The sequence below is a fragment of the Danio rerio genome, chromosome 4 (assembly GCF_052040795.2).
Source record: "Danio rerio strain M-AB ecotype USA chromosome 4, GRCz13ab, whole genome shotgun sequence".
Classification (NCBI taxonomy): Eukaryota; Metazoa; Chordata; class Actinopteri; order Cypriniformes; family Danionidae; genus Danio; species Danio rerio.
In genome coordinates, this window is record NC_141024.2 from 11,180,001 (window position 1) to 11,192,851 (window position 12,851).

At 30.5% G+C, this 12,851-nt stretch overlaps 1 protein-coding gene across 1 annotated transcript in view; it reads left to right on the top strand.

The window, feature by feature from the left end:
* Positions 1-12,851, top strand: part of cped1 (cadherin-like and PC-esterase domain containing 1) — an 89,729-nt gene that overhangs the window by 23,218 nt on the left and 53,660 nt on the right. The window contains exons 3-10 of the mRNA XM_087248038.1: positions 1,192-1,286; positions 1,855-1,936; positions 6,370-6,451; positions 6,543-6,699; positions 9,832-9,962; positions 10,864-10,936; positions 11,085-11,246; positions 12,577-12,681. Of these exons, the coding sequence (XP_087104164.1) occupies positions 1,192-1,286; positions 1,855-1,936; positions 6,370-6,451; positions 6,543-6,699; positions 9,832-9,962; positions 10,864-10,936; positions 11,085-11,246; positions 12,577-12,681 (887 nt within the window). The remainder of the gene's footprint in view (positions 1-1,191; positions 1,287-1,854; positions 1,937-6,369; positions 6,452-6,542; positions 6,700-9,831; positions 9,963-10,863; positions 10,937-11,084; positions 11,247-12,576; positions 12,682-12,851) is intronic.

Consider the following 12,851-nt stretch of genomic DNA (forward strand, 5'->3'; position numbering starts at 1 on the left):
TGAACTCAGTGTTGAACACTGAAAAAAGTAATTGTTTACTTAATACGAGTAAACCATTTCTTTAAAAGCAACAAGTTGACTTTAAAACAATAAAGTAAGTAAACCCATTGTAACTTGGAGCTGTCAAGTTGACTGAATTTTTATAACTATGCAAATTGTACTCACTTTTTAAAAAATAAAATCAAACTAATCACTTCCAATACACTTTTATTATATTTGTTTTTTCCCCCCAGCTTTTCTGTATATCCAGCAAATTGACAGTACCTAAAATATGACGGCTCTTCCAGACTCCATCTTCTAAGTTCAATACAGACTAGCAGTGTAGATTCAATAGAATTAATGATGCACCAAATATTTAATATTGTGGTAATTACAGTAATTATCTGAAAACAGACGTGCTAAAATAGTCTGACACTGTAAAAAGGGATTAGTTGACTTTAAAAAAAAGTGAGTACAATTAGCATAATTATAAAAATTCAGTCAATTTGACAGTTCCAAGTTACAATGTGTTTATTTTTGTATAGTCAACTTGTTGCTTTTAAGGCAATTGGTTCACTCGCTTTAAGTAACGAATAACTTTTTACAGTGTAGGTAATGAGTTAATTAAATATCTAATTACTTCAAATTAAATGTAGTAAGTTCACAGTACTCATATAGATTAGTTTTACTCAAATGGTTTGTAGCATTCGGTTTCCTCGAACGATTTGAGTTGCCTTAACTTATTGGGTTTTACAGTACTCAGTTGGTTTGAGTTCTCTTCATTTATTGGGTTTTATTGTGCTCAAATTGCTTTGTTTACTGGATGGATTAAGATCACAGTACTCATTAAGATTAGTTTTTGAACTTAAATGGTTTGTTGCAATCAGTTTCCTCAAATGGTTTGAGTTACCTTAACTTTTTAGGTTTTACAGTGTACGAACCACACCTTTTGAGAGCCTTAATGCATATACAATATAAAATGTTGTTTAGGAATAGAGTATGGATTAAACTAGTAGCAATTATAATGAACACACAGAAGTGGTCTCATTTGAATTACCAAGAAAATCGTGTGTGTTTGTATGTAACCGCCTTGATCATCTGTTTTTGGCAAACTGTCATCAGCATACAGTCAGTGCTGATCTTGCCATCTTTTTTTTTTTCTCGCTTTAATTCTTCATTGCGTGCTAAATATATTCTCTCTCTTGAACACAGATGGAAGAGACTGGTCTGTCTTGATATGCTTAAAAGGCTCTGAAAAGAGTTGTCTGCGTAAAATCAACTTCGCCCATCCACAGCACCACCAGAGGGTAAGACCACCAAGCAAATCCAAATCACATCCAGGAGACTCCTGTTTATGATTCAATCAAATGCACAATCATTCAAAAAATATGTTCTGAAACTGAGAAAGAAAAGGAAACACAAAAGCCAAGTGCTTATGCCAAATACTTTGGTTTTAAATGCATGTGAAATAAGATCCAATCCAGAGATTCAAAGGGAATGTTGATTCAGTCCAGGATGCTGTAAAACATTCCTGCATCCTTGACTACTCATTTTCTAAATGCCGGCTTTAATAAGGCTGAATCCTTGTGTTTCACTTCAGATTCTTCTGAAACCTGTATATAGTAATGCTCATGTAATGATCAACATATCCCAGCTGCTGAGAGTCTCCTGGGTCACTTCTAGCTCTGGATGTGATCCAAGAACAACTGCTACTTACTGTCTCAGTTATTAAATCACTCGCTCATAAGCCATCAGTCATCTCATGAGATCTTAAGGCATTAGAATGACACTTTTAAATGTTTTCTGAACAATCCGTCATGGTGGTCTTGGTTAAACCCTGACCTCTGATCCCTCTGGGGTCAAATCTTCCCACAGGTTAACATAATACCAGCTTTTGCCGGAGCGTTTCTGGACATGGGCGGAGTCTGCCGGTTTTTGACGAACAGCAAGTTGCCAGGTAAGCAGGAATATTTTACAATGTATATTTGGAGCCATGACAATGGTAAATAAATATTATTAAAATTAATTTTAATTTTAACAAGACATCCTTGTTTAAGACAGAATTAGTAGAAAAGTAATTGCACAATGCATTGTTACAACATAGTCATCACAACATAGGGGATTAAACATTTTTTCTTGTTAATTTATGAAATGTTCTTACCAAACATATATAATACATTTATTTTTAAAAATAGCGCATACACCATGAATAGTCTATTTTTTATGTACATTATGTTGTCATCTGAAACAATAAGATATGATAATCAATAAGAACAATAAGAAACTCACAGTTTTTTTAATTGAATTCAAATTAATTTGACAAAAGGGTTGATTTCATCATTTTGATTTCATCATTTTATTTGACTTATCTTTGTGTCATTTTAATTCTTAGTAATTGGCCCAAATATGTTATTTAAAAAAATTTCATTTCATTTCTTTTCATTTTATTTAGAATTTAATTTAATTTAATTTAATTTAATTTAATTTAATTTAATTTAATTTAATTTAATTTAATTTAATTTAATTTAATTTAATTTAATTTAATTTTTAATTTAATTTAATTTAATTTAATTTAATTTAATTTAATTTAATTTAATTTAATTTAATTTAATTTAATTTAATTTTAACTTATTCATGCTTAATTTGTGCTTGATTCTTCTATTTAAATTCATTTAGGTTGGTTGCAAACATTTGTAAAAGTTAATTTCTCGTTTTTTCTTATTTAATCTAATATTTAACTTGCATACATTACCAAAAACACTTTAAAATGGATTCGGTTTTAATTAACAACAACAATAGTGGCTTCAAAACTAATTATGAGGACCCCTATTGGCTTTGATTAGATGACTTAAGCTTTTTCATTAGAAGAAACTTTTTCCTCCTGCTTTGTTATATCACAAGTCATCTGCATTTAAATCGGTTGGCAAAACAAAGACCATTCTCAATTTAACTGACATCTGTGTATGTGTGCTCGCACGCATGTGCACATGTCTTCTATCAGGTGTGTATTGGAGTGTTTTAAGGTTGCCTCTGTAATTACTTATAAAGGTCAGTGTCAAGGGTGATATTTACCGCGAGTAACTCTCTGCTGCAAGCAATATTAAAAGCTAAGAGCACATCAGAAATGCCATTTAATAACAGCCACATGAGCTTGATCTCTCTTTATAAAGTAGCTTTTCTGTGTACATCAAGAGGACGGTGAATTAAGAGAGCTCTTTGAACTTGATCATGCTTATTTTTAATTTACTTTAAGCCAATTATCATCATTCTAAAAGACCTCAAAGAAAGAGGATAACAATGCTTACGTTTAGTGACGATAATGACCGATTTTTCACCCGCTGCCCCTGCAGCATCAAGACCGCCCAGCTTCAGAAAAGAAGGCTTTGTCTCTTGCTCTGAAACAATATTGTCCTTCCTGCTGGCCGAACGCCCACAGAAACACGAACGATTGAGTCCTGGTGTTTGGGGTTTTGGCTTGGGCATGGTTGAGTCTTCTTCATAGTCGTATCTGAAGGCAGGCGAACTGTAGGGTGCATAAATATACACATGACACGGACGGGTCAGTGACCAAGTTGAATGTAAACTCTGCATAGCTCACACATTTGGGTTGGGAGTGACCGGGACTTTGGCTGAAGAGCGGGTTACGGAGACCCTGATGTTTTTCCAAGTGTTTCGTTTGAAATGGGGCCCAAGGCTGGTGTGGTGTGTGGGTGGATTGGAGATTGTAGACATGTTTAAGACTATTAAGGATTGCTTGAGTTGTGGGGTGTGGTGAAATGCTTTCTCTGGGGCTAAAGAGTGTGTGTGTGTGTGTTTCTGATCATTTATGACATTATAACTACTAATCTGGGAAGTCATTTTCATTCGCATAGCAGTGCCAGATCACTCACTCACTTACTAATTCTGATTATATCTAGAAAGTACTTGTTTGTACACACTGCGCACACGTTGGAATCTATTGGCGTTGAATTAGGTGAGCTGTAATTTACATAGGACATTAATAAAGGATAGTCATTTTGGAGAAAAACTTCATGAAGCAGCTTTTATCAGTTGCTGTTTATTATGTCATATTGTGTTGCTTGTGGCTCTTAAAAATAAAGTGCATTCTAAAGTGCATACATACACACATACGTAATCATTTATATCAGAGAAGGCCAAACTAGGGCCTGCGGTGACGTTTGATTTGGCCCGCCATTCCATCTGAGAAGAGAGGGAGAATGAGGGGGATGGTTTCGCGATTGTCAATTCAAACTTAATGTAAGCCCCTGTTTGTTTGTGTGTTGTTTTATTGTTAAAAGCTAACTGAAATTAAATATTTCAATTAAATGATGTAAATAAATTTGTCACCCGACTAAGCAGAGATTTTTAAAGGCAGATTCTGCTTGACTAGTGGATTTAGCATTGAACTCCAGTGTGTTAAAGTGATTGTTTATGTTTGTACTGCATTTAAAAAGTTATACTGCATTAGTTAATGCAATTTAAAGCAACGTTTTTCTATTTATTTTGAAATATTACAAAAAAAAAAATGGAAACTACCCATGATAAAATTGTAATGTAATACATTTTGGAGTATTTACCTTCCTCCTGCCGCTCTCAGTGATATTTGGATTTTGGCTCCCCTGATTTAAAGTTTGGGTTAAGGACTGATTTATTTACTTTTTTCAATTTTATATAAATATTAAGGCTAGGTGACAGTAAAATTATTTTTACCCATGTATAGTTTTTTTCCCACATTTTGTAAAATTAATGATACATTATGTGTGGGAAAGTTACGTGCATTTAATCCACTTTCTATGTTTATAATAACTTTTGTAAAATGTGTTTGATGCTTGCATGTTTTTGAACTTTGCATTCATCAAAGATTCCTGCAAAATGTATGGACGTTTGCAAAAAAGGCTTAAATAACACAACAGTGTTTGACATTAATGATAATTATGGTGATACAAATAAACAAATAAATAAATAAACAGTGCTACAGGAGCACCAAGTCAGCATTTTAGTATGATTTATGAATGTGTGTGTGTGTATATGTGTGTATGCATGTATATATATATATATATATATATATATATATATATATATATATATATATATATATATATATATATATATATATATATATATATATATATAGTAAATTCAGAATTATTAGCCACCTTTCATTTTTTTTTTTTACTTTTTCCTAAATGATGTTTTACAGAGCAAGGAATTTTCACAGTATGTCTGATAATATTTTTTTTTTCTGGAGAAAGTCTTTTTTTTTTTCCGGCTAGAATAAATGGAGTTTAATTTTTTAAACACCATTTTAAGGACAAAACTGTTAGTCCATTTAAGGTATATTTTTTCTGATAGTCTACAGAACAAACCATCATTATAAAATGACTTGCCTAATTACCCTAACCTGCCTAGTCAACCTAATTAATCTAATTAAGCCTTTAAATGTCACTTTAAGCTGTATAGAAGTGTAAGAAAATATCTAGTAAAATAATATTTACTGTCATCATGACAAAAATAAAATAAATCAGTTATTAGAGATGAGTTATTAAAACTATCATGTTTAGAAATGTGTTGAAAAAATCTGCTCTCCGTTAAACAGAAAATGGGGAAAAATACATAGGGGGACTAACAATTCTGACTTCAACTGTATTCACATTACAGTTTTTTATACTTTATTTTCTAGTCAAATAAATGAGATTTCTTTAAACAATAAAAATCTATTCAAAATCCAACAAAAAGTGATCAGGGGTAGCTTAATTAATGTATCGGTGCTCTTTGGGTAAGAGATTCATCAGAATAAACAGCAAAAGAAAGTCAAGGGCACTTGAAAAATGTGGGAAAAAATGTTAAAAAGCGTTTATTGACATGGCGAATCCTTAAAAAAACTGCATCTATACGTGCTTCGACAAGCACTTGGGTGCCCTGATGAAGGCAAGTGTGAAACGTAGGCAGTTTTAAGGAATATCCATTATCCAAGGCTTTTTAATATTTTTTCCACATTTTTCAAGTGCCTTAGACTTTCTTTCGCTGTTTAATAAAAACATTGTTTTACTAAAACTCTCATGGATTTTATCATAAGCAATTGAGTATTTACCGTGACACTGAAAGTCATTTTAGCATGGTGGATGAAGCAAGAAAAATGTTAATTGCACATTCCAAAACAGCATGTAGACGTTTAGCATTAAGGCAGCTCGATGTGTTTTTGAACAGAGCTCCAGTTTATTTATGACTGAACAAACCAGCATGTGTGAGAAGCTGTGACAATCAACAACACATGTCTGGAGGTCTGCATCAAATATCTTTGGTCTTCATCTCGATGCATGTGCAGTGTGTGTGTCTTCCTCTGAGAACATCAATATGGCTCAGTACTCACTCTCTGTTTTTCAATCTCAGGAGCGACATTACCCATAAACCCCTCAGCCTGCGCCTTTTCCACATCTCCACTAGAGGGAATCCAAAATACTAATGATGCATGGTGAGTTATGTCAAGTATAAAAAAAATGGTCTACCAAAAATGTTGTAAAGGCAATGTTTTCAACAGCCCTATTGTGATTTGTATCCTACAGGAGGCAGCCAATCACACACAACCATTCAGACAATCAGGGATTAAATGCGACCGTAAACGTGTACGTCCTGGTTACTTCTGCAACACCACTGACCGCTTTCCTCCACCGCACAGCCCTGGTCAGAACTCCCCAGGATAAAGCTAGTTACGCCACTGAGGTAAGAAAACATTGTCCATCCACTGAGATGGATTAAATAAAGCAATATCTCTGCTTCTCAATACCCATGAGCTCAGAAATCATTATTAGGTGCCTTTTAGCTATTTTGATAAGCGATTATGCCTTTAAATCGGATCAGAGGAGAGTTCTCCAGTCTTAATATTGCTGCTTGGGTCTCTACGCTGCCATTTACTGATGATGATGGAGGCTTGGCTAAACATTTATTCCCCATGTGATGTTTATTAGGCCTCTACACAGCTGCGAAACACTGCTCTCATTGCATTGCAGTGTGTGTTTCTGAGAGGGAAAGAGAGAGAGACTGTATATGTCATGGCAGAAAAGGCTTGAGTTCAGTGTCTCGTAAACAGCTGGAGGGCACATTGAGATCTAATAAGAGACAGATCATGTTTATTGAGTTTCAAGTGTTGATAAAAGAGCCTTGACAAACAAGCAGATCACTTTAAAGCCTTCACTGCTCTTTCCATTGTGGTCTTTGGTATTTGTGTTCACCATCATGAGACATTTGTTTGCAGAACTACAGTGTGTGCACTGTATGTGGAGCTATTTTTTTCTTCGACTGTCCCCTAATGGTGCAACTAAGTCATCACACTTTAATTTATCAACTTGCTATGTCTGTTTCTGTACAATGGAATGGTTTCTCTGGTGGATTAATGTATTCATACTAGCATGTCTATAAAGTTAATGTACAAAGCAAAATGTGTCACAGAAATTATAACCAGCATTATTTTGTTAACATCAACAAAATAATAAATGTTTCCGGAGCACCAGATCAGCATCTTAGTGAGGTTTAAGAAAGATCTTGTTACACAAGATGTAAACTTTGTCAACACAGTAATAAGATTATTATTTTAAATAATAATCTTATTTATTTATTTATTTATTTATTTATTTATTTATTTATTTATTTATTTATTTATTTATTTATTTAGTATTTGTCTGTTTATTTATTCATGCTCTATTTATTCACATATTCATTCATTCATTCATTTATTCATTCATTCATTCATTTATTGATCCATGCATTTATTTATTTGTTTGTTTGTTTGTTTATTTATTCATGCATTTATTTATTCATGCATTTTTTATTTATTCATGCATTTATTTATCTATTTGTTTGTTTGTTTATTTATCCATGCATTTATTTATTTGTTTGTTTGTTTGTTTATTTATTCATACATTTATTTATTTATTCATGCATTTGTTTATTTACTTGTTTATTCATGCATTTCTTTATTTATTCATGCATTTATTTATTTACTCATGCATTTGTTTATTTATTTATGCATTTCTTTATTTATTCATGCATTTATTTATCTATTTGTTTGTTTGTTTATTTATTCATGCATTTATTTATTTATGGATTTATTTATTTGTTTGTTCACTTGTTTATTTATTTATACATGCATTTATATTTATTTATTCATGCATTTATTTATTTATTCATGCATTTTTATTTTTTTATTCATGCATTTATTTATTTATTTATTTATTTATTTATTTATTTATTTATTTATTTATTTATTTATTTATTTATTTAAGCATTTATTTGTAAATTTATTTATTAATTAATACATTCCTGTATTTATTTATTTATTTATTTATTTGTTTGTTTGTTAGAGTTTCATTAGGTCGTGTGTGTGTTTTTTTACTCTGATTTTGGTGAATATAAGAGGCATCTTCAAATCCATATTGTTTTAATTAATGTTTGAGGAAGAATTTCTCACAAGGCAATACCAGAATGCACTGCAACATTGGAAATCAATTCAAGATGCCAAGTTATGCAAGAAAATGTTTATTCACAAATGAACACTGATCATTTCTAAAGTATGTTTTACAGTTTTTTCCTTTTTGTGTGTAAGTAATTGTGAAATTTACAAGCTATTTTTAAAGTTATCGACCTCAATACTGATTGAAAATTATTTGTCACTTTTATAGTCTAATGCAATTGCGCTCAGCTGCTTTTAATAGAAACTACACCGAATAGTGACATTAAATTGTCTAAAACAGACATATTATTTCATACATATAAAAGCATATACCTAAAAGCAATGACTGAGATCTGTTAATGTGACTATAAACTACAAAGACTCAACAGCATGCACTAACAAAATAACCTTAATATTAAATACAGAAACTCATGTGCAATGTCTAACTAACAACTAGACTTAGTTAAAATGACAATATATCCAAAATATAATTAAAACAATAAAGTAAATAAACTGTAGCTGTCAGCAAGTTTTAGTTTGGACTTTATCTCCCTCTAGTGGTAATTCCGTCATAGAAAAAAAAAATCTTGTTCAAGGAGGAGAGTTACTGGCATGCTTGCTGGTAGATGTGAAAGTCTACTGTTAAACCAGTATTGATGAAGTTGTTGATGAGCCACAATCTGTTTACGGAGACTGAACAGATGCTGAACGTGATCTCTGCTTTATTGATGCTCTTCATCTTTAAATTTATTTTTTGATCTTGAATTTTGATCTTTCTTTCTCTCTCAAGATCAAAGGTATTTCTAACGAAGATGTTTTGATGATTTTTATCAATATGATAAAACAGAGTAATTACATATTTACATTTTTTCAAAGCTCATTTTTCATTTTCAAATTCATTTTTCAATGATTTTTTTAAATTCAAATGGTCTAGTGCTGGGGTGTCAAACTCAGTTCCTGGAGGGACGCAGCTCTGCTTAGTTTAGTTCCAACCCTAATTAACCACAGCTGATCACACTAATTGAGTCCTTCAGGCTTGTTTGAAACCTCCAGGTGAGTGTGTTGGAGCAGGGCTGGAGCTAAACTGTGCAGGGCTGCGGCCCTCCAGGAACTGAGTTTGACATCCCTGGTCTAGTGGAAACGTTTTAAGCCCAATATGTGAGGAGTATTTAATCTTCACATCATGATTGCAGTGAAAAAGAGTATTTTATAATATTGTAAATCTAGATTAAACTGTTTTTGTAGGTGTTTATGTGTATTTACCTATACGTACATATTGAGGTTTTATTTTTAAAGAATTGTAATAGTTTTTTGTTTGTTTGTTTGTTTGTTTGTAATAAAATGCTTTGCAATAAATGTTTGTTATAAAATCTCTCTCTCTTTCTCTCTGTCTTTCTCTCTCTCAGCTACAGGTATTTTTCAGAGAGAGACTGGGTTCAGTTGTCTCTCATCAGGTGATCAGACACATCAATCATGCTATCAGTGAAGTCCTTAAAGCTGCGCTGTTCAGCACAAAGGACAGCAGCTCCTCACCCAGGTTAGAAACACATCAACATAATAGCCTTCCCATACTTTATCAAACATGATGGAAATAAAATAATGTGTCTGTTGTTATATATATATATATATATATATATATATATATATATATATATATATATATATATATATATATATATATATATATATATATATATATATATATATAAGCTTATAAGTTATATAAAGCTTATAAGTGGGTTTTTGTGAATGGAAAACTGCTGATCTTTATTTAATTTAAACTTCAGTGATTTTGCATTATTATTATTATTATTATTATTATTATTATTATTATTATTGTTGTTGTTGTTGTTGTTGTTGTTGTTGTTGTTGTTGTTAATTGTAGTAGTAGTAGTAATAGTAGTAGTAGTGGTGGTGGTAGAAGTAGTAGTAATATTATTATTGTACTTGTTGTTTTGTCATTTAAAATTTAAAAATCTTTATGAATGTTTTAAAATCTGATTTTTGTTTACTCTAACATGCCGGAATATATTTTATTATTATTATTATTATTATTATTATTATTATTATTATTATTATTATTATTATTATTATTATTATTATTATTAATAATAATAATAATAATAATAATAATAATAATAATAACAATAATAATAATAATAATAATAATAATAATAATAATAATAATAATATTTCCTAGCACAGTCCTGGGTTGCTGATGGACGGGCATCCACTGCGTAAAAACATATGCCAGAGTAGTTGGTGGTTCATTCCGATGTGGTGACCCCTGATAATCAGGAACTAAGCTGAAGGAAAATAATAATGATTATCATAATTGTAATCATAATCATTATCGAAATAATAGAATATATCTTTTTAAGCAATCATTAACTTGATAATCTGTAAACCCATGCATGTTTTCTCTGTTTTCCCTTTAGGTGTCAGTTGTGTTTTCAGTTAATGACCTTCTCGTTGCTCTATAATTCTTCTCTTCGTCCAGTGGTGGTGAAGGTAAGGATGCCACTCTCAAAGTTTTGTGTGTTGAGAGATATGGTTGAAAATTGATGTACTACTATGCAAAATCTCAATATGACCGCTAGATGGCAGTCTATCTTTAAACATTCACATTTCTAATTTGTCTGCTTGGTTTCTGTCTCAGCTTCAGACTGACCTACACTTTGATGGAATGAAGGATCACTTCGATGGGCAGATAGCCAAAGAGTATATGCTGGAGGATGTTCTCAAACTGCTTTTCCCAACATGCAACAGTGAATCTGCAGTGCCCAGTTCCAGAGTTAACATACAGGAGGAGAATCAAAAGGTTAAAAACAATATTCATTATGCATTTATGTTATTATATGCAAGTTTATTTATTTTATTTAATTTTTTTTTACATGATTACATATTTTTAGTTATTTTTTATATCATTACATATTTTATTTTATTTTAATATTTTTTACAATACATATTTTATTTTATTTTTATTTTTACATCATTACATATTTTATTTTATTTTATTGTTACATTGTTACATATTTTATTTTATTTTAATTTTATTTTTAAATTATTACATATTTTATTTTGTTTTTTATTTTATTTTTTTCATCATTACATATTTTATTTATTTATTTTATTTTTACATTACATGTTTTATTTTATTTTAATTTCATTTTTACATCATTATATATTTTATTTTATTGTATTTTTACATCATTACTTTATTTTATTTTTTATTTTTAGTTTATATTTACATCATTTCATATTTAATTTTTTTACATCATTACATATTTTATTATGTTATTTTTACTTTTTCATTTTATTTTTTGTGTTTAAAAATGCCATGTTTTTTATTGTTTTTTATTATTTATTTATTTATTTATTTATTTATTTATTTATTTATTTATTTATTTATTTATTTATTTATTTTTAATTGATAGTTAAAATATCCAAACAGTCTTTTTGAGGGTAAAAATGTGTCTTATTACAGATTTTTTAAATTAATTGTATTGTTATTAATATAACAATATAACAATAGTAGTAGTAAAAGTAGTTAAATTACCAAATAAAAGCATCAATTTGGAACCATTTAAATTTGCTGTCAAATAAATATCAGCATTTTTCCCCTTTAAAGTCTATTTTGCTTATAGCAATATAAAATAATAATAATAATTTTTTAAAAAGTTACAAAATTTAAGATATTCCTGTATTTAAAATAATTACTTGAAAACTTGAGGTAAACTTTGTTTCAATGAATCACCCCAATGTTAAATACATAATCATTTATTTGGTCCAATGCTATAACAGTCTGTTTATCTGAGTTTACAAAATTCAAGTATATGTATACAATATTTAAATATGGGAAACACAAGCAGAAGAAATGTTTTGAAGCTGGACCTACATTAATTGGTGCATTCAGTTCTGTTCCAAAAATGGTTCACAAAGAAATTTGTTTTGCTTGTGTTTCATGCATGAGGCCCGTTTAATAAAAAGGGTATTAAAATGTCAAATCAGTCATTTCCTGTATTTTGTAAACAGCCAAATTATGCTTATTTGCTTGAACTTCGTTTTCTTCTTTATTGCTTGGTGAAATGCACTACAGTGTTTTAATGCATATCAATAAGCTTGATTTTATTGTTCAACTTTCCCTTCAGTATGCTGGCTGTGAGGAACCAAACACTCTCTGTCTGCCTCCAGATGAGATGCATTTACTGGTGCAGTTCAATCGGCACCTCAGAAATCCAGGACCCTTTCAGCTGGTAAAACAACATATGACTTCAAATCTTTCCTGAATTGACTTCATCCTAAGTCTAATACATATTTGAAAGCTCTTTCCGATATAAAACGCTCACATTATTAATCTGTCCCTGTTGTGCATCTTTGTCTGTTAAATAAATTTAGTGTATGTATGTGTGTGTGTGTGTGTGTG